Source organism: Camelina sativa, chromosome 9 (assembly GCF_030686135.1).
Source record: "Camelina sativa cultivar CO46 ecotype springtype chromosome 9, ASM3068613v1".
Classification (NCBI taxonomy): Eukaryota; Viridiplantae; Streptophyta; class Magnoliopsida; order Brassicales; family Brassicaceae; genus Camelina; species Camelina sativa.
Window position 1 is genome coordinate 21,570,071 of NC_141888.1, and position 27,408 is coordinate 21,597,478.

Genomic DNA, 27,408 nt, shown 5'->3' on the forward strand with positions numbered 1-27,408 from the left:
CGAAAGTCTAAAGCGAGTTAATAACTCCCTAAAAATTTGAACTACATCTATCTTAACATTTTTGAAGTACATTTTTGTGTCATCCTCTCTTATCTTTGTATCCAAACAATGTCCTAACTAAATTATCTACAATCCTTACAACCAAACACAATCATTTCTTTATTTGATAATTTTAATTTTCTAAAATCTATCTACCTAATTTAAAGCAATATGTTATATTAAAATAAGATTCTCCTTTCCCTTTTAATCTTATATTTAATTATTTGGATATTTAATACATAAAGTTAATAAAATTTTAGATTTTTTCAGCATATGATGTGATTTGAATTTTTATAAACAGATATATATTTTAAAAATTGTTTTAGGATTTTTGTAACCAAACAAGTATTTCCAGATATATATTATTTTACATTTGAGTTATTTTAATATAAAATTAATATTTACAATTGAAATTTAAAATAACACACAATAAAATTATATTGTGCGAACGATTTGGATCAATATGAATATAAATTTAGTTATCATTAATTTGGTGTTACACAGATAATTTATCATTTCATTATTTTGCTAACATTATCAATATTAGAATATTAGATATATTAACTTGATTAATTTATGATAATGCAGAGAATAAATTATTTTGCGGTAAACTGTGGGTTAAATCCTATAATTAACAGTCAAATACAATTATATAATCTTACACTAAACAAAACTAACACATAAATATAACTTAAATTTTGATCTATTTGTTATAAATATTTGACTTTTATTTTTTTTCAAAATGCACGGAGTTATTGATTTATAAAACAAACAAAAATTAAAAGAAATAAACATGTGGTGTACCACGGGGTAAATCCTAGTAATTAATTAGAAATCTACTCAATCATATAATATAGTGTCATGTTGCAAATTATAAATCACCAACATATGTTGGAACTAAAAAACTTTAATATATAAAAAAAAAAAAAATCAAATTAAAATGTCCAAAGTGAAAATTTTTAAAATGCCTCACACGTTGGCTATATCTATCTATATGTAAAAATTTCAGGATTTTATTATGAATTCTTTCATGCATCCAATTGGTTAATTTTTTTTGCAAGTAAGACTGAGGTTTCTATCGCCACCACTCTCGTTTGTCATTCTTTTATCTTGCGTCACTTCCTCTATTTACACTTGTAGTTGTAGTATACTGTATTTTATTTACAAATCGTTTAGTTTAATTTGGTAGGTTCAAACTTCAAAGCAACTAGAAATTAGCATGGCCTCTTTTCTTGGTTGAAATAAAGTACAAGCGTATTTTAATTTTTTCCCTGACATCGACTTTCATTTTTTTTTCTTTTGACAACGACTTGGGTTGAAGTAGGAAAGTTATCCTTTTAAAGATTTTATGATAGTATTTTTTTTTTTTTTTTTTTTGTAGAGATTTTATGATAGTATATGAATCCAATTTTATTTTCCAAAACCTTTAGAAACAATTTATAGTTTTTTTTCTAAATATCAAAAGGGACTAAGTCTCTGATAATCTCCAGTGATCACTCTAGCCATCTATTTTTTTTTTTTTTGAAGAAAATCAACTTAATATGACAAAACACTTCCTATTATCCCATGATATCTCTACTACACAATCTCAAATATTTGGAAGCAAAATATTTATCTCAGTTAAACTTATGCATTTAAGTTTTAGTAAAAATCAGATTAATAATTATATAAAATATTATAATAGATAATTTATATTTGACATAATTTCATATAATTTTTTTGTGGTATAAATGGTCGCATAGAATACAGTCAAAAAATAATTTTGATAAATGATAAAGGTAGATCGTGGTCAAACCTATAAAATATTTGTTTTTTTTTCTTTTTTCTTAAACGATTTTCAATAATGGCTAACTGATTTTTTTGGTATATGCTTTTATATATAAACAAACATGCTTGTAGTTTGGATACGAAAATTTAAATCAAAGGAAATCAAATCAATAATTCATTCTCGTATGCAAACTCATTTATTTGTTTTCATATGTAAAAACATAACAATTGGATATATAACGTGAACATCAGTATAGAGTAAAATAATAGCAATCTAGTTGTGTATTAGTTGACAGAGATAAACATATGTTAAGATTGAAAATTTCTATTTATTAACTCCTTAAAAGTTTAAAGTACATAATTAATTACAAATCTACCCAATCCTATAATGTAGTGTCATGTTGCAGATTATATATTATATATCACCAACATATGTTGGAACTAAAAACTTTCCTATATTAAAAAAATTTCAAATCAAAAGGCCGGAAGTGAAAATTAAAAAAAGCCTCACACGTTGGCTCTATATGTAAAATTTTCAGGATTTACTATGAATTCTTTCATGCATGCAATTGGTTAGTTTTTTGCAATTAAGCCTGAGGTTTCAATATTGCCACCATCTCCTTTTATCATTCTTTTATCTAGCGTCACATCCTCTATTTACTTGAAGTATATTTTTATTTACTAATCATTTAGTTTGGTCTGTTCAAATTAAAGCAACTAGAAATTAGCGTGGCCACTTTTTTGTGTTGAACTAAGTTGGCGTATTTTCCTATTGATTAGTAACTGTATTTAACTTACGTTCTTTTTTTTTTCTCCCTGACATCGACTTTCATTGTCTTTTCTTTTTTGTCAACGACTTGCGTTGAAGGAGCAAGATGATTTTTTCGGCAATTTTCTTTCAATTTATAACATGTACAAATATTTCTTTAGTTTTCTAAGAAATATTTAAAATGATAACAATAATTTTTTACCAAATGATCGAACTTATTGACTCTTAACTGCTTTTTTTTTGGTCTGTGTGTATCTTAACCTCTAACAGTTTTTAGTACATGGGTTTACTTTGCAATTTCCCCATTCCATGATTTAGCTTCCCACAAATCTAGGAAAGATATTTATGCTATGAAAAAATAATGATTTGAAAAAAAAAACTTTTTTATCAAAGACAATAATGACATATTTTTCTTTATCCAAGACAATAATGTTGAATTGATGTAGTCTAAAGATTTTGGTAGTGGCATTGTGAAAACTACATGTTGTAGTTCACTGATTACAATGTGAGCTAGGTAGACGTGTTGTAGTTTTCAAAATTTTAAAGAGAAAAATAAAATAAAAACAAAAACAAAATCTCTCCCTATAAAAGATACAACCTCTGCATTCTCTAAAATTTAACAAATTGAAAATGTCTAAATCTTATTTTTTCTTGGTTTGTCTCTCTCTCTTGATTATGAAGTTCTGCTCTGCAGAGAATGACCAAGAAAAACAGGTAATTGTTCCCCCTTATCTTCTTTCTTTTTTGTGTTAAAGTTACGTTGTTCCCCCTCATCGTGATATTTTGTTAATCTTACATATATACGACTTATGAGATAATGATGTTGATGATGTTGATCTTGCAGGTGTACATAGTATACCTTGGTGCACTTCCTGCTCTCGTTAACTATGGACCGTTGGCTCATCATACAAGTGTCCTTCAAAAGGTCACCGGAAAAAGGTTATAAATGTTGTAAATGTTGTAAATGTTGTAATACTTATCTATATATAGACGTATTTATATTTTAGTTTTTTGTGTTAAGATAAAAAGCCTACAAGAAAAAGATACTTGATTTCTACAACATTATTGTTACTCACCCGAACATTTATTATATTTTGTATAGCTCTGTTGAGCATCGCTTCGTGACGAACTATAAAAGGAGTTTCACCGGTTTTTCGGCCTGGCTAACTGAATCAGAAAGAGACCAAGTTGAACGTAAGTGCCATCACATTCACATAGATTATACGACTTTGAAAAACGTTTATTTATTAAAATACTACATTAATGAATATACTATATGGTTTGTATAGATACTAGTAATATTTATTTTTCTTGTGTGTGTGTACTGATTTGTAGAACTATCAATGCATCAACCCAACCAACCATTATAAAGAATACGCTGTCGTTTATGAATATTTCATGTACTAGAAACGTCCAGTATTAAACAGTGTCGTTTTTAAGGCTCACAAACGAGAAATCATAGAGTACTTATTGGGATTATGCAGTTTGTAAACTATTATTCTTGTGATTCTTAAAAATTAAAATTAAGATTATGTGTATGTTATAATAATTCATCTTCAAATATTAGGTATGGACGGAGTTGTGTCGGTGTTTCCGAACAGGATACACCAGCTCCAGACGACATCGTCTTGGAACTTTCTCGGTCTCAAGGAAGACGAAAGAGCACACTCAAACTCAACCACCGAAAGCAATATCATCATTGGAGTCATTGATACTGGAATCTGGCCAGAATCGGAAAGCTTTAGCGAGAAAGGCTTTTCTCCTCCTCCTAAGAAATGGAGAGGTGCTTGTGAAGGCGGCAAAAACTTCTCTTGCAACAGGTATGATATGAATCCACTCAAATCGATAGCAATAAATTTTCGTAAAGATGTCAATTTCTAAGTAGAAATGAATGTTAATTTGTTGTGTTACAGCAAGCTTATTGGAGCACGGTACTATGGGATGGAGTCAGCCAGGGACAACGATGGCCATGGGTCACACACGGCATCCACTGCTGCTGGGAACGCTGTGAAGCATGTGAGCTTTTACGGACTTGGAAACGGAACCGCCAGAGGTGGCGTTCCAGCCGCAAGAGTTGCAGTGTACAGCGTATGTGATATTCAAGGGTGCAGAGCTGATAGAATTCTATCTGCATTTGATGATGTAATAGCAGACAACGTTGATCTCATCAGCATCTCCATCTCTCCGTTCACTATTTTACGATTCGAGTTGGACCCAATCGCGATTGGAGCTTTCCATGCCATGGCCAAGGGAATCCTCACAGTGAACTCCGCTGGAAACAGTGGTCCAGCGCGTGGAACGGTCAGAAGCGTTGTACCATGGATCTTGACCGTTGCTGCTAGTAACACGAACCGCGCGTTTGTCACCAAAGTTGTTCTTGGAGATGGCAAGACAGTTGTCGTGAGTACCAAGAAACTCTTTTTTGTTTTAAAGACAACATATTTTGTCCTTTCTTTTAACATTAATACTTGTTGAAAAACAGGGGAAAGCAGTGAACTCGTTTGAACTTAACGGAACAATGTACCCTCTGGTGTACGGAGGATCAGCTTCAAGTAGGTGTGATGCTGCAACCGCTGGGTAACTTCCATCCCAAGACACTTATCTTCATATTTATTTTTGCTCTTCACATAGTAGATTTAAATGGTTTTTGCGGTTTCAGGTTCTGCACACCACATTGTTTAGACACTAAGCGTGTAAAAGGAAAAATTGTGCTATGCAACTCTGCTCAAAATTCAGATGAAGTTCAATCTAAGGGAGCCGTCGCGTCCATTGTTAAGAGCAGCAAAGTAGATTACGCCTTAATCTTCTCTTTTCCAGTCTCGGTCCTCTCGGAAGAGGACTATAACTCTGTCCTCTCCTATATGAACTTGACAAAGTAAACTTCTTCTCTCTGTTTTATTATATTTAATTCTTACAAATTATCCATCTTAAAGCTCGACTTGTTTTGGCTAGAAACCCTAAAGCGACAGTTCTGAAAAGTGAGACGATCTTTAACCAGACAGCTCCCATCACTGCATCCTACTCTTCTCGTGGTCCAAACACTCTCATCCCTGATATCTTGAAGGTACACATAGAAACCATAGAAGATCAATTGACTTGTATTGCTCTCTCTTGTGTCTAATTGAATGTGAATTTGAATTCCAGCCGGATATAACAGCACCAGGAACAGAGATCCTTGCTGCTCATTCTCCTATTGCTCCACCGAGCGAATCAGACACAAGACGTGTAAACTACTCTATCATTAGCGGAACTTCAATGTCTTGTCCGCACATTGCTGGTGTAGCCGCCTACCTAAAGACGTTTCACCCACGCTGGTCTCCTTCCATGATCCAATCATCCATCATGACTACGGGTATGCAAAATAAGGCCCACTCTTGTTTTTTTAGAGTACTCTGCTCATTTTATCTTGGTAACATAACGTTCTTGTATTGCAAGAAAGGGTTTGTCACACTCTGTTTTTTTTTTTGGGTCTCTTGCAGCTCAGCCAATGAATACCTCTACTTCTCCGGCCGATCATATGGCTGAGTTTGCTTATGGAGCTGGCCATGTCAGTCCAATAGCCGCAGTTCACCCTGGACTTGTCTATGAACTTACTATATCCGACCATGTCACCTTCCTTTGTGGCTTGAACTACACGGGAAAGAGTTTAAGACTCATTTCGGGTGAAAACAGCAGTTGCAGTGAAGAACAGAGCCAATCATTACCAAGAAACCTCAACTACCCTTCCATGACGGCTAAAGTCGCAGCAACAGAACCATTCAACCTGACTTTTCGTAGAACAGTCACAAACGTCGGTACGGCAAAGTCGAATTACAAAGCCAAAGTATTCGGAGGATCAAAACTCACAATCAAGGTCGTTCCAGATTCCTTGTCTCTGAAGTCTATGTACCAGAAGAGGTCTTTCACGGTTACGGTTTCAGGCCAAGGTCCCGAAGCTGACAAACTTGAGTCAGCACAGTTGATATGGTCTGATGGAGCCCATTCTGTGAAAAGCCCTATCGTTATTTATGCTACGAACTAATGTGTCAAAATCAGTGGATATGTCTCTACAAAACTATGATTAATAATAACATTTATGCTACGACTACGAACTAATGTGTCAGAACCAGTTGGTATCTCTATAAAACTATAATTGAATATGATGTTTCTGGTTCTCCACTCCAAGTTAGATTTTAAAGAAAAGTTAACAAAGCGAAGCAGCTTGAAACGCTGTCGTTTTGTAAGTGATACAGTCATACAGAGGAGAGACGACGATTCAAAGTTCACACCTTGGAGAGTCTTACGACCCGAGAGAGAGAGAGAGAGAGAGATGATAGCAATTCGCGTCTTCTCGCGAAAAATCCCAGCTTTCGCATCGATCTTCTTTCAAAACCTAACTAGAAACCCATCAATTCATCGGATTTCATTCTCGAATCTAAAACCCAAGACGCTACTTCACCCGATTCCGCCGAAACCTTTCACTGTCTTTGTTTCTCGGTTCCATGACGGGAGACCAAGAGGTCCTCTCTGGAGAGGGAAGAAACTGATCGGGAAAGAAGCCCTTTTCGTGATTCTGGGTCTCAAGAGATTGAAAGAAGACGACGAGAAGCTTGAGAAGTTTATAAAAACCCATGTTTTCAGATTGTTGAAATTAGATATGTTAGCTGTTATCGGCGAGCTTGAACGACAAGAAGAGACTGCGTTAGCTATCAAGGTGGGTTCTTTACTTGACAATTTCTTGATAGCGTCAATTTTTATTTGCTTCGGCTTAAATTTAGTTTGATTCCATGTTTTGTGGGAAATGATTGATCTGTGTTGATTACTACGATCGTGTTTACGTTTCTTTATAGTTTGATTGCAATGTTCTGTGTTTCTGTTCTACAAAAATGGAGTCAGTTTTTGTTAAATACAGAGTTTCATGGAGGTGCACATGAACTGTTCGACGAAATGTCTGAACAGAGCTGACTTTAGTGTAGTTGTATGCTTAAGTTTTGAGACCTTCCTTTGTAGCTCATATACCTACGTATATTCATGTGGTTCTGTGTTTTTCCTAGTTTGTAGCTCTTAGGGTCATGCATTTTTGTTGATGATTGGCTTCTTCAACTTATTACAGATGTTTGAGGTGATCCAGAAGCAGGAATGGTACCAACCTGATGTGTTTATGTACAAGGACCTTATTGTATCCTTAGCAAAGAGTAAAAGAATGGATGAAGCAATGGCGTTGTGGGAGAAGATGAAGAAAGAGAACCTCTTTCCAGATTCTCAGACTTATACTGAGGTTATCAGAGGATTTCTGAGAGATGGATGTCCCGCTGATGCCATGAATGTGTATGAAGACATGTTGAAGTCTCCAGATCCTCCGGAAGAGTTGCCGTTTAGGGTTCTGTTGAAAGGACTTCTGCCGCATCCGCTTCTTAGAAACAAAGTGAAGAAAGATTTCGAAGAGTTGTTCCCTGAGAAACATGCTTATGATCCACCAGAAGAGATATTTGGTAGATGCTGAGGTGTGTATGCACATAACTCTACTCTTCTATCTCAGGCTTCTCAGTGTTTCTCAAATTGTTCTCTTTGATTTAGTGTTCCTCTCCACTTATGAAGTTTTAGTCTTTTGGCAATTTAAAGTAGTTAAATCAAATCATGTTGTAGATCAGTCTTAGTCTTGAATTGAACCAGTGAGTAACGATAAATGTTTGCGACTGTTATTCATCCGTGACTTGTGTGCATCATGCAGGCTCTGAACAATAGCAACATGGGAAGTCTATCTTGATCAAGATCCAGTATGTGTGATGTTGAACAAGTATCAGTAGATCTGAGCAAGTGGCGTAACAAACTGTTACATCACAAGACAAAAGACTTAGTTAAATGAACCCAGGTTATGTAGCGACTTCTAGTCCTTATTATGATGCTTTATAATATTAGGCAAAGACCAAACTTTTGTGAATCCATCATCTTTCTTTATGTAGCGACTTCTATTCCTTGTTCTGATGCTTCATAATATTAGTCCATGACCAAACTTTGTGAATCCATCATCTTTATAGTAAAGATTCTAAGTTGACAACATTTCTACTTTTTCCACATTTATCTTATCTGGCCTCTCATGTTGTTGAAGGGTTCTCTTATCATTCTAACTTCATGAACAACTTAATAAAAGTTTATTATTATTGATTTCTGAAATGATGCTTGTCCTTGTGGGCGTGCCGGAGTGGTTATCGGGCATGACTAGAAATCATGTGGGCTTTGCCCGCGCAGGTTCGAATCCTGCCGCTCACGTTTTTGTTTTCAGTACCTTTTTTTTGGTCATACATGAACATTGCCAAATCAATTTGAGTATTTACAATAATATCTGGATAATCTGAATAATATATTATACATAACTTCACCTTGTTCAAAAAGTAAGAACTGATATAAACATTATGGCATCATCCACTTGACGAGACAAGAAGAACATTTTTAATTTGGGATCAAAGATATTTGACCATTCTTTATTAATGTGACATTACTGGTGAAATCTATGAAAACGATGTTAAGATCTTCCGCCAAATCTTCTTTTTGAAAACAATTAAGACACCAGTGGACTAAATAAGCTCAAGTACAATTGTGTTTGGCTCTTTGTGATCAACAAAGGTTGGAAACATACAGAAAATGTAAATATTTTCTAAATCAACATAGTGGTGGGGGACTAAGTCTAAAAGCGGTAAAAGGTTTAAGTTTTTGTTCTTTGACTTCTTATATTATCATTGTAGCATTGTCTATTTGCCTATATATACACCCATGATCCTGTTGTGGCTATACACCTCAATACCTCATCACACTATCTTCTTCTACATCATTCATCATCATCTCTTTTCATTTCCTTCTAAGTGATTAGTAATAACACATTTGTCTTAGTAATAATGGAGGGTAAAGGACGAGTTGGATCATCATCGTCTTCTTCCTTCACCGCTCAACTCTTTGGCCCCAAGGAATCTACTTCCTCTGCCAACTTCAACTCCATTTTCCCTCCTCCTTCCAAGGTTCTATTACCATCCTCTCTTTTTATAGATTACTCTTTCTGATTGATTCTTGAAGTTCAGTTATCCTTTTCCTTTTTTTTTTCGAGTTTTCAGGGAACAGCAAGAAACATCCTAAGCTCCAAACATGGGTCCCTAGGTCAGTGGAAAGGCCTTTCTCCCACTGTTTTTTTTTTCCTATAAGACCTCAAAAAACTTGTCTCCCTTCTTGAAACAATTAATAATAAGCTAAGTTTTGTTAGACAGTGTTCTGATTCATTTGGAAAACTTGTCATTCTTGCTTTCAAAAATGGCTCAAGTTGTTTCATTTGGTTTGGTACTGAGTCAATCAAGAACATGAAGAACACAATCAAGATTGGTTCAAAATGCTTCTCATTTCTTGAAAATAAGCAAAAACCATACCATTCTTACAGATGATATCAGAAGAAACTCTAAATTACTCTGTTTTCTTCATCCATAATAAACAAGATTGCAAATTTAGCTATCTCATGCCAAAAACGGCTGAGAAAAACTCCATTTTTGCATTGAGATTCACTTTTCTTTTGCCAAGATAACAATTCCAATCCGGGTGGTCTAATGAATACATTATCTCGTTGGTTTTGGTGGTTTCTTCACAGAAAAACCTAAAGAATCTTCATCCTGCAATCTAAGTTCATCTCTTTACTACGGTGGTCAAGAGGTTTACTCTCAGTCCACACAGAACTATACTTACCCTCCAGTGAGTTATCATCCATCTGTTTTCCTACATGATTCATGCATGCAACTTTGATGTTTGATTATTTTTAAGAAGCGACAAAATCTCTGACTTTGCAAAACGTTGAATCAATCAGATTAACAAGGATCAGGAGAGAGACAACAATGATACCAACTCGTCGGACGCCTCAAGAGGAAACTGGTGGCAAGGTATTATATACCCCAACCAGATAATTTTGTTACAAAATTCATGTCTTGGTTTGTTTTCCTTCTAACATTTTCCCCCCATCTCGCCGTTTTCTTAGGATCACTATATTATTAGAGTCTTTCCAACCAGGCGTCTCCTAGAAGAAGAACATCAAGTTGAAACAGAAGAATTTTGATCCGTTGTTTGTTCTTAAGAAACTGTTTCAATGATGTCCTGTTTGTCTCTCTGTCTTATGTTAAACAAAAGATTAGATCTTTATACTTCAAGAAACATTACTGAAACTTAAGTAAAATAACAGAGGATTCTATCCTGGATACAGAACTGATCGAATCTGAAACTCAAAGCTATTAAAAACAATTGATGTACACACCCAAAAAAGGGTTAATAAAGAAATGCGTAGAGAACAAGAAACACATAGATAACAAGTGCGGAAGGAACAAGCACAACAAGAGGAACAATAGCCGCAAGTGCATGAAAGCTTCTCTTACACTCCAAAGGTCCAAGTTTAATCTGAACAAGATCCACTAACGCCATTGTCAAGAACCCACATCCCAAAACCGACGCAACACACGAAGCAACGATCCCAACCCTCAAAGCAGCCAGGTTCACACGGCCTTCTCCGGCATTTAACACACGCGTCTCATCCTCCTCCACCACAACGTTCCCGTTCCTTGTTGTTGTTGTTGTTGTTGTCCTGATTGCTTGCTTGAGAGACATAGCGATGAGGCTGGAAAAGAGGAAGAAGCTGAAGGAGTAAACATGGCTTGAGACTAACCTCTCCGCTAATGCATTTCCTTTTGCGGCGATACACCTGCGGAGATGTTGGCTCTCGGCCGCTGAGGAGGATGAAACAGGGAAAGTGATGTTTCCACTTGTGGTGAGACCGAGGAAAAGAGCAAGCGAGAAGAGGGAATTAACGTTAACGATCCCGTCTAAAGCCGTGACGTGGATAAGCGTCGTTGGGAGGAGCCGTCTGCGGAGAAACTCTACGGCGCCGGTGGAAATTGCCATTAACTTTGAATTGTTTAAGCTATCTATACACAAGATGAATAATAGTACATAATTTTTGAGAGAAACAGAGATTAAAATTAATGACTAAAGAAAGGTTAGCTTTTAGTTGTTACTTTGAGGGAGAGACTGTGGGAAAATGTGTGTTAGCGTCAAAGCTAAGTATTGCGTGTCGTCTCCGCTGAGGAAAACGACGGACATGTAATGATGGGCAACGTGAATTGAACCACAAGGTACAAAAACTTTTTAGGCTTTGTATCGATACGTCGCCGTATGAGTCAAATTTATTACTATTCTCCTTTGTAAGGCTATCGATACATACGTCGTCGAACACTATTTTCTAAAGTTAAAATCATTTTACGAAGATCTATTCTGATTTGGAAAAATGACAACAAAACCCATCATATGGTATATATAACTTGTCTTTTAGGCCAAAGATATATAATTCGGATCAATAACCGTTCTTAATTAAATGATTTTTGTTCTCTAATTTCATTTCCGGATGAATGGACTCGGAAACCATTAACCAAATACTCTGTGTCTTTTTTACTAATTCAAATTCTAGAAATCAATTTGTTTTGAAAATATACATTTTTCAGGTTTTCTATGTATTTGTTATATTTATTGATGATAAATTGTAAACTTCATTTTGTTTTGGTTTGTTTGTTTGTTTTTTTTTTTTTTTTGTTAAAGTAAACTTCATTTTGTTATTATTGATTTATATTTATTAATTTTGTTAATCATAAAAAAATGGTGGGGATTCCAGGTTTAGTTCAGTATTGGTTTGTGTTCGATTCTGTTTGGTTTTCATAAAACTCAACCTCAGTCAGTTTGATTTGGTTTTTGTTTACTTCGATTTAGTTTGTTTGATTCTATTCCGTTAAAAAAAAAACTAATTAATGTGATTAAATTATTGAAAAAATGTGTTTACTGTAATCTCTTAAAACTAGATTTACAGACTTTTAAAAATTGTTTTACAAAATTTAATCCTATTACCTAACGATATATTCAGTTATTCTTTTACTAAACTATTTATTTGACATACAAGTAAGACCTTTATGTTAAATCTGTGGTAGCTTTTCTCTCTAGTGCAGTTATGAATATTGTTGGACTACTTTGAGAAGTTCTAAACCAAGAATTTAATGAGTCAACAATTTCCTCAACCAATACCACAAAAGAAAAAAAAAAAGTAATGTCATAGACCTATTTGAATTTTATTTTGAAAACTAAGTTACTATTCAAGTGTTATAATTTTATCATCAAATTCTTAATACTCCGTCAAATAAGAAGAGGTATGATGCATTTTTTATCATGAAAATAAGGTAAACATATATATTTAGGGGATTTTTTTTTTTCTTTCTTTTGAAAATCTATTTAGGGGATATTCTAATATAACGAATGTTTGTACTACACAAAAAAAATTAACAAGTCAAACCATGATGTACTTGTACTACAGTACAACACATTACACATATACATTTAAGAAAACACAATAAATACGAACCTATTCTCTCTTAAAACTTTTGTCTATGAACAGAATCCATCATAATACCTATATACCATTTTAGTAAACATGGATCACGATAACATGCATATGCCACCACCATCATCATCATCATCGATGTCGAATCATACCAAACCACACATGATGATGATGCACATGACATTCTTCTGGGGCAAGAACACGGAGGTTCTCTTCTCCGGCTGGCCCGGGACTAGCTCCGGCATGTACGCTCTTTGTCTCGTCGTTGTCTTCTTTCTCGCTGTGATTTCCGAGTGGCTCGCCCATTCTCCTTTCCTCCGTGCGGATAGCTCCACCAGCCGCGCCGCTGGGCTTTCTCAGACAGCCGTGTATACACTCAAGACTGGCCTGTCGTATTTGGTGATGCTCGCTGTTATGTCCTTTAACGCTGGCGTTTTCATCGTTGCTATCGCCGGATATGCCGTGGGTTTCTTTTTCTTTGGAAGCACTGCTTTCAAGAAACCATCCGATGACCGGAAAACCGCCGAGCTCCTCCCGCCGTCGTCAGGCTGCCTTTGCTAACAATTTTTTTTTTTTTTCTTATAAAGAACTTTTCCTTTTGTGTGTGCATGGTTGGCTTAAAAAAACAAAGAAAAAAAATTAATATTTCATTTTGGTTAAGTCGATCTAATATTAGTGGACGTTAAATATTTTCAATCCATGTTACTTAGGTTACAAATAGAATCACACAATTAATTCCACAGGTCCATGGATAATTTGACTAAAGTTTTTGGAATTTTATGAAACGACATAGAATTCCATTCAAATTTTGAAGATGTCACTTTTAATTTCATGTATTATTGTGGTTAATAGTTGACCAAAAAAAAATTGCATATATAGATAAGAAATTTTGAACCACAAATTTATGATAACAAATGCTGTCCATTAAAAGTACGTACTCCCATGTATAACCACCCCCATTGGTTTTAAGTTATAAACCCTGCGTCTCTGCCAGTGAGAATGTGAACTTTCATTGATAAAAAAAAAATACATTTTTCAAAAATATACTGTGGACTCTATTATATGTGACATAATAAATTGATCATATGTAAATTTTGTCAAGTCATCTATATGACTCGTAAGATCGGTCGGTCGGATTGATTTCAATCGGTGTAGATCTAAAACCTTACATATGTTTCTTTGTTTTGTAATCTGATTTCATGAAGTTTAAACCTTTTTTTTTCTTTGTTTTGTAATCTAATTTTATGAAATTCAAAAGGAAAGCATGAAGAATAAAGAGCCGTCCAAAACAAAAGAACAAGTGATGCAATTATAAGAATAGTCCATGCACTATCCAATTACATGTAGAACTCTTTTATAGAACTGATATCGCAAAAAGTTTTATAATTACGCCGTCTCTGTAGGCCTTCTCGCTATTAAGAAATTACGAAAAATAACAAGATTGAAAAAAAAAAAAAAACTAGGCACCTTCGTTGACAAAACAATTAATAAATAGACAATATCTTCAGCTTAGCAATGCCAATAATTTAGTAAAGGTCAAACAAAAAACAAGTAATACTAGTAGCCAGTATACGTACGTACCACGAGAACGGGCAAGGTTCACGCCTTTTTTCTTAGGAAAGTAAATGGTTCGATTCCGAGAGATTTTTTTTTTTTTTTTCAACAAAAGAAATCAGCTCAGTTGAGCCAATTTGAGGGTAAATTGTTTACAAATAAAATAGGATGCGGATTAGAACGCGCTCGGCGTGCCAAGGAATCCGCTCGTACATTAGCATTTCTAGATATCTGAACCAAAGAGAAAGGAGAGAACTCCTCCCTGTCAGTCTTGATATCTTCTAGGTATGTTGCAAAGGCTGGCCTATCCTGAGGCGAAGACACCATCTTCATCAAGTCGGAGCAGTCCGTGTAGAAGACTACCTCCCGGAAATCATGTCCAATCATGCATCGCATCGCCCAAATAAAAGGTTCAACTTCAGCATGTAACGGAGACAGACTACGCTGGTAATTGGTTGCGCCGTGAATCGGTGGTGACCCTTGAGATGAAGTACAAACCCACCCTGCACCTGCAAAAACATCTGTTGCTTTCCAAGAACCATCCACAAAGCATCGATGCCCTGAAAAACCGACGGAAAGGAAACATCACACCCCCCAGCCCGAGGAAGCCGCCCGCCAGGAGAAGAGGGAAACTCGTCCGACTCTGCCTCCACCTGTGCCTGCTGCCAAGTCTGTGCTTCCCCAACCGCCACCCGAACAATCTCATCAGGTCGTTCAACCTGATTCTCAAAAACCCGAGCATTCCATATATACCACATTATCCAAGGAAATGCTGCAATGTGTGATCCCAGGTTTGTAGAACCCAAAAAATGATCCACATTTGCAAAAACAGACTCCGTAGGGAAGTGCTGTGGCCCCACGGGAACGTGTGCTAGAGCCCAGATTCCGAGGGACTAATAGATTTCTTTTAGAAGCAAAAATGTTTAAAAACTATTCTCCAAATATTCTATGTTAAAGATTCGAGACTAACATTTGATCAACCGGTTCTGTTACCGGTAGAGGTGGTTTAGTTTTGTTCTGATTAATTTAATCCGATTTAATTAGCTGACTTTTTTTTTCATAAATTAGATATATACATTGATTAAAATCGGTCATTACAGAGAGAGTTGCTTAGCCAAAGAGGCTTTAAAACAGAGTCAGTGTAATATGGAGTATCATTACAACCAAATTTAGCTAAGGCATATGTCACCCTATTACATTCTCTCTTTGTGAAAGTAAAAGAAAATTGCTGTAATTTGGAAGTCCAAGCTCTTATGTCATGGAGAAGGTTTGTTAAAGAGACATCCAAGATTTGACCATTAACTAATTTAATTAGAGTTTCACAGTCCCCTTCAAATATAGTTAAGTGATAACCTCTAATCCATGCCTGTTGTATCGCAGCAAGAAGTCCTTTTGTTTTCGCCTCTAAGGGAGATCGTGCATAAGTTAGTCTAGTTGCACCCCATACAATAGCTTCACCTTGGTGGTTTCTAAAAATCCATCCTCGAGTGGCCTTGTGTGTGATGATCGTAGCTCGCATCGAAATTGCATTTAAGAGTCGGATGTGTTGGGGGTAGCCAGGTAGTTTTGTTCGTTCGTGGAATAGGCAACGGTGTCGATGTGTTTTGTAAATTGCTTATCCATTCTTTTGTGTCTGACTTCGCCTGTAGAACTGTCTTCGATGCACTCTTACGATAATTGTTGAAAACTTGATTGTTTCGTGTTTTCCAGATACGCCATAGGAGAACAAAGGGTAGAAGAGAATCATATATGTTGGATGTTTGTGATTGATAAGATAACAGTTGAGCAATAACATCCTCTGTATTTGAAGGTAGTTGAGTGATATTTAAGGAAGAAGTACTGGAAAGTCTCCATGCCATTATTGCAAAAGGACATGAAAATAGAGCATGGTGGATTGTTTCCTCTGTTTGAAGACATCTTGGACATAAGGGATCAATATTCATACCACGTGTTCGTAGTCTTGTTGTGGTTGGTATAGCTTGTGATAGTATGCGCTAGAGAAAGTGTTTGATCTTTGGTAGTAGACGAAATTTCCATATCTTGTTCTTGAGTTCAACTGATCCGTGAGGTATATTCAAAGCATCCCCTGGGTCAACATGATAGTGAGTAATGAACCAGTATCCAGATTTTACAGAGTAATCTCCTGATCGAGTATAGTTCCAAATGAGTTTATCCGGTTGTTCCACTTGTGAAAGGTGAATTTTTTGAATGATCTCCTGCTCCGACTGTAGGACCAAGGAAGAAAGTTTTTGTCTCTCCCAAGTTCGAGTATCACCAGCTTTGGAGATTATATGTTCGAGTGGTGTAGGAGATTGCAGGGATGAGGTTTGTACTAATCTAGGTGGGTGCACTTCAATAAAATTATCCAATCCTATACGTATAGTTTTACCATCCCCCACAATATATCGAGTACCTTTCTTAATAAGATCTAACCCTATTAAAATAGAAGACCATCCATAGGATTGATTCTTTCTTTGTCTAGCGTCTAATATAGGATCATCAAGATAGTATATATTTTTCATTAGTCGGGCAAAGAGCGAGTTAGGATATTGAATGAGCCTCCACGCCTGCTTTGCCAAGAGGACATCATTGAATTTTGCTAAGTCCCTAAATCCCAACACCCCTTTCTTTTTTTGAACTCTGTAACTTTTACCAAGCAATCCATGGTATACTGGGTTGGTTTGAGCATTTTTCCCACCAATATTGCATTAAGAGTGATTCGATTTCGGATGTGATTCCCAAAGGTAATTTGAAACATGACATAGCATAAACCAGCATTGATAAAGCCACAGAATTAAGCATTAGCTGACCTTTCAACAAGGAGACAAATAGAAGAAGAATTAAAACTTAAGATAATGCATGGATTGTTCATATAATTGCTTCACAAAAAGGCATGTGTTATAACTTAAGAGAACCATTATATTGAATTAATTAAGTAGCAAGAAATTGTCTATTTAATTTGCAGTCATTAAGAAAAACATAATTAATTTGCACCTTCGTTCACATCTATTTCTTCAACAGTACACTAGTTGTAAATAACAGAAGAAGAAACCATCTTGCTATGAATCTCATGACTTGATATATATACGCCACTTTTGGAACTTCCTTCAATATTAATTCTGTTATTTTCAGGAGAACCGAAAAGATCTAGTCGACCATGGAATCTTTGAATCATGGGGCTTCCCAAAAACATAGTTTAATAATAATAATTAAAAAAACAAATAAATAAGCATATATTGTTTAAAGAAAAGTCGTAAACTGAATCAGGCTTTTAATAACATAAGCTCTCAAAATGAACCGAAACACTCACATTATATTCAGTGGCCTTCTTAAGCTCGGGACCATACAATTCTTGATTCAGTCCTTCAATCATAACATTTCTCGTGCTACTCGTCTTCAAATTGTAATAGACTAGACAAAACGGATCAGAGAATTGTTTTGGAATTAGACAAATATCACCGGTATGAAAAGTACCAACAATGTCGAAGTCAAGGCCAGCAACAGATTCGGGCATATGGAAAGTGTTCATGGACCATTCCTCTTTCTCAACATCTTCCAAAATCCACATTCGAAACCTATCCTCACGAGGATGCTCGACAACACTAACTTTCCCATTGTAGTTGATCAGAGTTTTATATGTATGCCACGTAAGCTCATAAACCACAGGTATGTAGATGCTCTTGAACGTTTCATTCCTAACATCGAAACTAACAATTACAGAAATATCATTTAGGTCCGTCCTGAGAGCCCCGTAGTAGAGTGTTCCGTTCATATACAATGCCCATGTTTTAGCAACATGAGGACATGCAACACATGGAGCCGCTCTCCAATTAACTTCTTCTCCTCCCAATACCACAACCTTGTGCTTTAATCTCGAACGCGATCTATCAACCGCGAGCACTTTGTATTGGTCTCCAACAGGATCGTACCCTAAAAAATAGATGGAAGGCGGTTCACCATCACGAGGAATTTTTTTGAATATGATTGGGGGAAAAACATGGAGCTTCCAAGTGGTCGGGTTACATATCGCCACCCTCCGTGTAGTTCCAACGCATATCAAGCCACGAGCCGCATTGTACACCTTTCTCCCATGGAGTTTGAGTATGCTCAAATCTTTGTATGGTACACAACATGAAGAAGGTGAAGAGGAAGATGCGGTTGGGTAAGGTAACGAGAATAACAGGAGCTCTTTTCCGTAAACCTTGGCGAAAGTGATGAGGAGACGAGGAGCTGAGGAAGCAGCAAAGTTTAATTGCCGGTTTCTGAAATCTTGGCTGGTGATGATAGAGGACCAAAGCTTGGAGACGCATCGAAAATCTCAGTAAAGACTTCACAGGTAATCTTAAGAGTGTATTAATCTGAAGTTCAAGAGGAATGTAAATCGGTATCATCGGATAGATCAGCGTCGTTGTGCCGTCAGAGAAAATAATCAAAATATGAAAAAGTTCATAGTCTTTTATAAGATATGGAAGCTTAAAATATTAAAACCTTTAGTTGGCCGAGCAAACCCTAATTAACCTTAACCTAATTAAAGTTGGTAATTTTCTTTTCGATAGTTTATTTCCGGGTATTTTAATCATAATTTTGGTTTATAAATCTTAAAAAAAAAAAAAAAAGAGAGAGAATAAAACAAACAAACATGGCTAGACATTGATTAATAGAAGATTCAAACGAAAGACGAAAATAGGAAGACCGAACCAAATTTAAGAACAAAAAGTACACAAACAACACACCATAAGACTAAAAGGATCCAGAGTGGTCAATACAAGCACTAAAAAACCTGCAACTGGTAGTTGAGGTTTTCATTTTTAAAAGAACAAGAAAAAAAAAAGATAAGCAAATGACTAAATTGGTTTGGTTAAAGGTGGTACACTTACTCAGTACTCCTCCTCCTGTTGGTATTCTCCTTCTTCCTCATCCTCGTACTCGCCTTCTTCATCTGCAGTTGCGTCTTGGTATTGCTGGTACTCTGAAACAAGGTCGTTCATGTTGCTCTCAGCTTCTGTGAACTCCATCTCGTCCATTCCTTCACCTGTGTACCAATGCAAGAAAGCCTTCCTCCTGAACATAGCTGTGAACTGCTCACTCACACGCCTGAACATCTCTTGAATCGAGGTTGAGTTGCCAATGAAAGTGGAAGCCATCTTTAGACCAGTAGGTGGGATGTCACAGACTGTTGATTTGACATTGTTTGGGATCCACTCAACAAAGTAGGAAGAGTTCTTGTTCTGCACGTTCAGCATCTGCTCGTCAACTTCTTTTGTGCTCATCTTGCCACGGAACATGGCAGAGGCTGTGAGGTATCGTCCGTGTCTTGGGTCAGCAGCACACATCATGTTCTTGGAATCCCACATTTGCTGGGTGAGCTCAGGAACTGTGAGGGAACGGTACTGCTGAGAACCTCTTGAGGTGAGAGGAGCAAAACCCACCATGAAGAAGTGAAGACGAGGGAATGGGATAAGATTCACAGCAAGCTTACGGAGGTCAGAGTTGAGCTGACCAGGGAATCTCAAACAGCATGTGACACCAGACATTGTAGCAGAGATCAAATGGTTCAAGTCACCAACTGCACACAGAGAATGAAGATGTTTAGTGAGTGTCCTTCTAGCCATATAGACACTTATCACCACAAGCATATTAAAACAAGAGCATAACAGAAAACAAGTATATAAGAAAGCAGACAGTACAGTTTCACAATCATAAAAACAGTTTGACAATCATAAAAGTAGTTTGACAATCAAGCTTTTCTATATAATCACTGCATTTTGCAAATACCTTATGTTATAAGAAGTACCGGATATATACACATGACACTTAACAAGAAAGTATAACACCAAGAAGATTCGAGAATAGCAGTATAAGGATTTGTATGTGGTGATGACATAGACGCAGTTAACCAGGGAACATTAAACAGAATCAATAACACAAAACACTGGAGGCATATAGGCAAGAGCAAACCACTGAAAACAGTAACATAACATTTCTGATGCAAAACAATGACCAAATCATGTTCATCATCTAGACAGTGCATATCAACCATACAACAGAAGGCATCTATCACTGCGACCATGAATCATAGAAGGACTTACAGCTAGGAGTCGTGAGTTTCAGAGTCCTGAAGCAAATATCGTACAAGGCCTCATTATCAAGAACCATGCACTCATCTGCATTCTCAACAAGCTGATGAACAGACAAAGTAGCGTTGTAAGGCTCAACAACGGTGTCAGAAACCTTAGGCGAAGGGAACACTGAGAAAGTAAGCATCATTCGATCTGGGTACTCTTCACGGATCTTGGAAATCAAAAGTGTTCCCATACCAGATCCAGTTCCTCCTCCCAACGAATGACAAACCTGAAACCCTACAAACAAACAAAAAAATCCCACAGTTCAGAGTAGTCCCAATAACACCAAAAACAATTCAACGAAAGCAAAATCAAACCCTAAAATCGAACAGATCTAGCGAAATTTTTACCTTGCAAGCAGTCACAGTTCTCAGCTTCCTTACGAACAACATCGAGTACCGAATCAATTAGCTCAGCTCCTTCAGTGTAATGTCCCTTAGCCCAGTTGTTACCAGCACCAGACTGACCGAAAACGAAGTTATCAGGACGGAAGGTTTGACCATACGGTCCAGATCTGAGACTATCCATGGTTCCAGGCTCCAAATCCATAAGCACAGCACGAGGAACGAATCTACCGCAACTAGCTTCGTTGTAGTAAACATTGATGCGCTCAAGTTGTAGATCTGAGTCTCCGGTGTACCTACCGGTTGGATCTATGCCGTGTTCGGCGCAAACCACTTCCCAGAACTTGGCACCGATCTGGTTACCGCATTGACCACCTTGGATGTGAAGGATCTCACGCATTTTCGCAAGAAGGAAGCGGAATAGAGATTGATTGAAAAGGATCCGAGATTATTTCGAGAATCGAAGGAAGGAGCGGGATTTAGGGTTTTTTCGGAAAATGTGAAGAAGAGTGAAGTGAGTGAGAAGAGGAGTGGTTTTATATAGAAAGAGTTAACCAGTTATTATTTCTTTTTTAATTTGATATTGACATGATTTTTTTTTTGTTTTTTCGAAATTTAAAATTGGAACGTTTCTTTCTATCGAAATTTTAAAAACAATATAACTAAGATTTAACTTTATTTTATATAATTTTTTACATTTTATGTTTTCAAATAAAGTTTTGGTACGTTATATTAATCTATATATTGTGATATTATTTATAGTTATAGATTTAGAGTTAATTATATATCTTATGCTATAATTTTAATAATGTACGTTCTCCATTGGTTGAATGCTATTATATTGTGTAAAATTATGATTAATTTAATTAGTTTTTGTTTTAATATACTTGAGTTTTGAATTATTTCATATCGCACTAACCTATTATGACATGTGGTACAACACAAAATGTGTTTTTTTTTTTAAGATTTAAAATTGCAAATTTTTATTTAAAATAAATAATGTTATTCTAGAAAAACATATTTATATATTAATTTTGTTTAATATTAATTTTTGTTGCTGTATACAGTTTTTGCTTTTATTTTTAAAGAAACAAAATCAAAATTAAGGAGAAGATGTGTCACCAAAAAAATATGTCGAATGCAAAAAGAACTCTCTCAAATTTTGGTAGTCTAGGATCCATTTTAAAACTAAATCAGACAATAGACACGAAATAGTGTAATAATAATAGAGAAAATGGAGACACGAATAGCACATACACATACCAAGTTTCCATCGATGCTATAAAATTGCTTTTCGTGCCCAAATGCCTTACCATTCTATAGCATAGATTCTAAAGGCGACATGTTTTATGTGGATGCAGCAAAAAAGTATGCAAGACGAACATGCTTATCATTTGCAAAAGTATGCAATACTTAGTATTTTTTTTTTTACATATGAAGCATTATCTATTTGCGTGTGAAAATCTTGTGTGGTTATAGATTTAAAAATGGTTTAATTCATATGATATAGTTATCCTTAAGATTGTGGTCCTTGTGTTGAGACTTGTTCTTTGGAAGAAAGCTTTGTTGTACCCATGGACCGTAGTTCATTCACGATCACAGTGAAGCTTGGCCTCTCTGATGGTTCCGCAGACCAACATCTCTCCATCAGCAATTTCCAGTCCATGTCACAGAAGTCAGGAATTGGCGGTCGTAGCGTATTACTAACTATACCACCTGATTCAAAAAATTTGGTTAAGAAAATTAGAAATCCCAAAATAGAAACAAAGCAAACCCGTAAACAAGAATTATGTAGAAAAGGTTTCACCTATGATCGCCCCGTAGTGCAAGTCGGTGTAAGGTTCTTCACCGGTGAAAAGTTCCCAGAGCACAATTCCAAATGAAAACACATCGACCTGTAGTGTCCAGATTAAGGCCAAGGCATCCGCTAGAGAGGAAAATACATTATAGAGACAAGTACTGTAACCAAGCTGATATGAGTTGATTAGTTCACAAACCTTCTCAGAAACAAGGCTACTGATCCCATTTAGAAGTTCTGGTGCCATCCATGGGAGTGTTCCCCGGACACCACCCGATATTAATGTCTGACATTTCACCTTCGAGAGACCCAAATCCCCAACCTGAAATGATCACAAACTTCTATCAACAACTTTAAGGGGAAAGATAGCACATACAACCAAGTGGAATAATTTTTTATATGTTTTCCTCTGTTAGGAGAGTGTGAACTCTACTCAGAACTAATTCTAAACCTTATCTATGCTTATAAAATAATAATCCTGAATACCATTACTTGATTCCTCACCATTATCCCTTCTGATTATGAATCTCATGTTAAGAGTTCGATGCATATAGACAAAACTATTTAAAGAGACGAAATATAAAACTCGAGTCAATCTACCTTGCAAATTGGGCGATGAGGATCTCTGAGATTGACGAGTAGGTTATCACTTTTAAGATCAAAGTGTACTATATTCTTTCCATGCAAATACTCCATCCCAAAAGCAATATCCATCGCGATCAGCAGGCGCTTGCGCCTATCAAGACTCCTGAAAAATAAACCTTAACAATTAATGGCGTTCTTATAACCATGAATCTATGTGTCAACATAGCTATGAGGAATGTATACATACGATACCTCACATTCTTCTGCAACGCATTTCGTAAAGAACCGTTAACCATATACTCTGTAACAGTTGCCACAGAACCTCCAGGTGAATCCAGCACAACTCCATAAAAAGCAACGACGTTAGGATGATGCAAGCCAGCTAGGTTCTGTGCCTCGTTCCAAAAGTCATCGATCTGATAATTTGTAGATAAGATAAGACATCATTATGAACTATTCAACATATATCTAAACATGTTTTTTAAAGCACCATCAGCTGTACTGAGACAAACCATTCGTTCTTGCTCAGATGGTTTGCCAGCAAAACATCGATCATTGATCCGTTTGATTGCAACATCAGTGCCTCGCCACTTCCCATGATAAACTGTCCCAAATGTGCCAGATCCTAGTTCTCGCAATTCCTCAAGATCGCTGTCCTTAATAATCTATCAAAATATAACATGATTCTCACAATTCCTCAAGGTTGCTGTCTTAAATCATGAACGTAAGTAAATTAAGAATAAGGTTTCAAACCTGCAACTGATCCAGAGAATCAGAACCAGAATATCCTAAATACAATCTTTCGACAAGCTGGTTCCTGATATCCTGAGAAATAATAATATCAATTTCATCACTTCTGAAGCAATATGAAATCTAAAGAAAGGAATGACAAAATAATGAACAGTAAGCAACAGACCTTGAAGTGTGTGGACTGGTGTTTTATTTCATCATTACGTGAAAATTCACCTTTATCAGAAGCATACTCATCCACTTTGATTGGAGGTTCATGATATGAAGGTGTACTTGACTGTAAAACAGAAGCAGCCACTCCTTCAGCAACATTCCGAAGTTCTTGTTTGATGTGCTCCTCCTCCGAGACTTGCAGAGAGAAGCAAAGACCAATCAACAGATTACCTCAAGGATAACGACTTAAAAAAGTAGAAATGGAGTCATGTATAACAAGAAAAGCCACCTTTCGAAGAACTAAGTAGGTTAGGTTTGGTATCCTCCTTCCATGGGCCCTGGTTGCTAAAAAATGACGTTGATGATTCTTTGACGTCTGCACCACCAACACTAGATGACAAGGATGATGGTAAATTGGCAGCATCAGGATGTGATGATAAGGACGATGGTAAATTAGCGGCATCAAAGGAAGGTTCAACAGCGCCATAGACGGGGTTGCAGGACTGCGCTTCCAGAGAATCGAACTGCTGACCTCCAACCAATGATTGTAGATACAAACCAGGATTACCTAATAAGGGTGACTGTGTTGGCGCACATGATGTCTTAGGCTGAGATTCATGGTCTGGAAGAACTACTCTTGTTAGTGTCTCATTTGAGTCCGTGTGACCAATGTTTGGACTTACTGGAGATTGACCAGAGGTGTCATGTAAGAACATATTCTTCCTTGCCATTTGTTGAGAACTGGTACCCATAATATCTTCTTTTCCAAAATTTTCAACTGGTGAGACGAAATTCTGACAATTGGTATATGTTTCAGGAGCATGTATGTTAACATTATCCATCAATCCTCTTGGTTGGTATTGGCCATATGCTACTGAAGGGTCAACAGGATTTTGCTGCTGTCTAGATACTTGAACTTTTATCGGAACATCTCTCACAATCTCATTGAGTAGAGGATCAATTGTCTCGACCTGAGCACTCGCAACATTGGCTGTATGTAAAGTATCTCTTTCTTGATGATTAGGATGATTGAGGAAGCTTTGTTGACCCCTAAAATTATCCGTCTGTTGGATTCTGATGATATCATCTGGATGAGAAGCAGGGTAAGATAAGGTCACATATGGTACAAACATTGTAGAGCCATCATTTCTCTCCCGTATAATGGGATCAGAATGCATATGAGGCAAAGAAGTCTGGCACATTTGACAATCATCTACCCTTTGAAAACTTTCAGGCATAACTACTTGTTGATGCAAAACTCTATCAGGGAGAACAATATGTTGAGATGGTGGAACCTGAGTCCCACCATAACCGCTAGTTGGTATACCAGGAGCAACCGTACCTTGATATGCAGAGTAGCTCGGCTCAGTGGGAAGAGGGACTAACTTTTGAATCCCCACATTTCTTTCAGCAGGAAAGTTCCCCAACATGGAATCTTGGGTTTGCATTGCCGGGTTAATCAAAACTGGTGTGGCACCAATCTGAGCATTCAAGGGAGCCATTGACATTTGAGCAGCAGGAAGGAACTGGTGGGATGGGACATTCAAAGTACTTCCTTGAAAAGGTTGTTGGGAGAACAAAGAAGTAGTACTTGGCAGAAACTGGTTAGGTGAATGAACACTATCTGGTTGTCTTAAAACTTCTAACCGAGATTCAATATACACCGGTGAATGATGTTCAGATGGCGTAGTTATTGGTTGCTGACCAGCAATTGCTTTCTCTGAAACAGTCTCGAGCTGAGAAGAATGAAACGGATCAGCTGGAACAGTCATTGGTACAACATAAGCAGACGAACGCGGATCAGGAGGAACAAGTCTTGGTGCAGTATTCACATAAGTGTGAGGTGAAGAGGTACACGAGGTCTGCGTTGCAACAAAATCAGCCTGACCAAGTCCCAAGCTATCAACAACATCGACGCCACTAAAATCAGAATTCGGATTAGAACCACCACTAGCTACACTTTCCTTACTCGCAACAACACCATTCACAGCCTCAACAAATCTCTGACCAATGTCAACTCCATCTCCATACTCCGCAACTTCAAAAGTATCATCAAAGGAAGCAGCATCAAACAAAAACACTCTCAACTTAACAGAAGACCCATCTGAAGATCTCTCCACCAACTTATCAAACTCTTCCATCATGTTATCAACATCCTCATTACAAGAAACAGAGACCAAAGCATCAAGTTCCTCATCAGGAAGCTGGTACTTGATAACAACAACAGGCTGACCATAAACCTCGATCATCTTCTGTTCAAACTCATCAAATCTCACATTCCTTTTAACAGTAACGATCCTTGTCTGACCACCAACGTATCGTAACACCCCATCGCTTGGTCTAGGCATTATCTTTCCATTGTAGCTACACAAAAACTTCAACTTTTCACCATCTTCTTCACTATCCACCACCATATCATCTTTAAATCCAAGATTTGGATTGTTCCTATCTATACTTAACTGTTCACTACCGTTGTTACTTTGTTGAATAAACCCAAACCCAGTAGTAATTCCATCAGAGACACACTTATTACCCAAATCAGAGATATGATCAAACCCAGAACTGGGTTCATGTGCCATTGTTTTGTGAAAAAAAGCGAATTTGAAGCAGAGACACAGATAGAGTTGATTTCTCTCACCTGGTCAATCTTGAAGAATCTTATTCGGGAGAGAGAAGAAGAAGAAGAAGAAGAAGAAGAAGAAGAAGAAGAAGAAGAAGAAGAAAGGAGGAGGAGGCAAAGGGAGTCGTTGGAAGTGATGGAAAACGACGACGTTCTTCGGAGTTATCAAACTTCAACTTGGATTTTCTCAGTTGAAGCAAATTTAGTTTTCTCGGGGAAAGTTCTTTTTTAAGGTAAACACGTGAGAGAGTGAAGAAAGATGAGAAGGGGCACGTGGTCTGGGCTCTTGATCTCTGGCCTCATGCAAAAGAAGGGAAAAAAAAAAGGTTGCGTTTGTTATCCAAACTGTGTCAGAGAAAGTGTAAATGCTCCATCACTCGACATGTTTTTTTGCTTTTTTTTAAATAAAAAAATTTTAAAAGTTCAAATAAAAAAGTTTGACACATGAAATTGTATGAAGAAAATTGTCAAAATTTGGATATCACTTGTTATTATTGGTTTGTGTTATTCTCTGGTTTGATCTCCT

General features: G+C 36.7%; 7 protein-coding genes, 1 non-coding gene and 1 pseudogene across 9 annotated transcripts; 5 read left to right on the top strand and 4 right to left on the bottom strand.

The window, feature by feature from the left end:
- The first annotated feature begins 3,140 nt into the window (after positions 1–3,140).
- On the top strand, positions 3,141–6,732 carry LOC147938456 (subtilisin-like protease SBT4.5). The gene is made up of 10 exons (XM_087467458.1): positions 3,141–3,289; positions 3,420–3,514; positions 3,678–3,769; positions 4,143–4,395; positions 4,489–4,975; positions 5,058–5,152; positions 5,235–5,450; positions 5,528–5,639; positions 5,720–5,927; positions 6,055–6,732. The coding sequence occupies exons 1-10, from the start codon at positions 3,206–3,208 to the stop codon at positions 6,594–6,596; spliced, it is 2,184 nt and encodes a 727-aa protein (XP_087323584.1). The 5' UTR covers positions 3,141–3,205; the 3' UTR covers positions 6,597–6,732.
- Positions 6,669–8,614, top strand: LOC104711154 (protein THYLAKOID ASSEMBLY 8-like, chloroplastic). The gene is made up of 3 exons (XM_010427835.3): positions 6,669–7,268; positions 7,668–8,058; positions 8,286–8,614. The coding sequence occupies exons 1-2, from the start codon at positions 6,714–6,716 to the stop codon at positions 8,055–8,057; spliced, it is 945 nt and encodes a 314-aa protein (XP_010426137.2). The 5' UTR covers positions 6,669–6,713; the 3' UTR covers position 8,058; positions 8,286–8,614.
- A 128-nt stretch (positions 8,615–8,742) lies between these two features.
- Positions 8,743–8,824, top strand: TRNAS-AGA (transfer RNA serine (anticodon AGA)). The gene has a single exon. It is a non-coding gene; the product is annotated as a tRNA-Ser (tRNA).
- A 493-nt stretch (positions 8,825–9,317) lies between these two features.
- On the top strand, positions 9,318–10,735 carry LOC104711155 (uncharacterized). Its single transcript, XM_010427836.3, has 5 exons — positions 9,318–9,567; positions 9,661–9,703; positions 10,182–10,282; positions 10,395–10,467; positions 10,563–10,735. Exons 1-5 carry the CDS (start codon positions 9,448–9,450, stop codon positions 10,577–10,579), a joined length of 354 nt encoding a protein of 117 aa, XP_010426138.1. The 5' UTR covers positions 9,318–9,447; the 3' UTR covers positions 10,580–10,735.
- On the bottom strand, positions 10,727–11,476 carry LOC147938457 (uncharacterized). Its single transcript, XM_087463973.1, has one exon. The coding sequence runs from the start codon at positions 11,474–11,476 to the stop codon at positions 10,847–10,849; it is 630 nt and encodes a 209-aa protein (XP_087320099.1). The 3' UTR covers positions 10,727–10,846.
- A 1,474-nt stretch (positions 11,477–12,950) lies between these two features.
- LOC104711157 (copper transporter 2) lies at positions 12,951–13,652 on the top strand. Its single transcript, XM_010427838.3, has one exon. It carries the CDS (start codon positions 13,047–13,049, stop codon positions 13,515–13,517), a length of 471 nt encoding a protein of 156 aa, XP_010426140.2. The 5' UTR covers positions 12,951–13,046; the 3' UTR covers positions 13,518–13,652.
- Positions 13,653–17,781: 4,129 nt separating this feature from the next.
- On the bottom strand, positions 17,782–18,901 carry LOC104715351 (putative F-box protein At3g47150 pseudogene; annotated as a pseudogene).
- Positions 18,902–19,135: 234 nt separating this feature from the next.
- LOC147938458 (tubulin beta-2 chain) lies at positions 19,136–21,566 on the bottom strand. Its single transcript, XM_087464897.1, has 3 exons — positions 20,983–21,566; positions 20,600–20,869; positions 19,136–20,076 (listed from the first exon to the last, which is right to left on the bottom strand). The coding sequence occupies exons 1-3, from the start codon at positions 21,374–21,376 to the stop codon at positions 19,388–19,390; spliced, it is 1,353 nt and encodes a 450-aa protein (XP_087321023.1). The 5' UTR covers positions 21,377–21,566; the 3' UTR covers positions 19,136–19,387.
- A 781-nt stretch (positions 21,567–22,347) lies between these two features.
- Positions 22,348–27,234, bottom strand: LOC147938459 (RAF-like serine/threonine-protein kinase 24). 2 transcript variants are annotated; one of them, XM_087464899.1, is made up of 10 exons: positions 25,605–27,228; positions 24,552–25,349; positions 24,276–24,457; positions 24,113–24,184; positions 23,872–24,024; positions 23,612–23,775; positions 23,375–23,522; positions 22,974–23,096; positions 22,784–22,871; positions 22,348–22,692 (listed from the first exon to the last, which is right to left on the bottom strand). In XM_087464899.1, exons 1-10 carry the CDS (start codon positions 26,839–26,841, stop codon positions 22,493–22,495), a joined length of 3,165 nt encoding a protein of 1,054 aa, XP_087321025.1. In that variant the 5' UTR covers positions 26,842–27,228; the 3' UTR covers positions 22,348–22,492. The 2 variants fall into 2 exon arrangements, with proteins under 2 accessions (XP_087321025.1, XP_087321024.1); XM_087464898.1 differs by having other exon boundaries at positions 24,552–27,234.
- Positions 27,235–27,408: the final 174 nt, after the last annotated feature.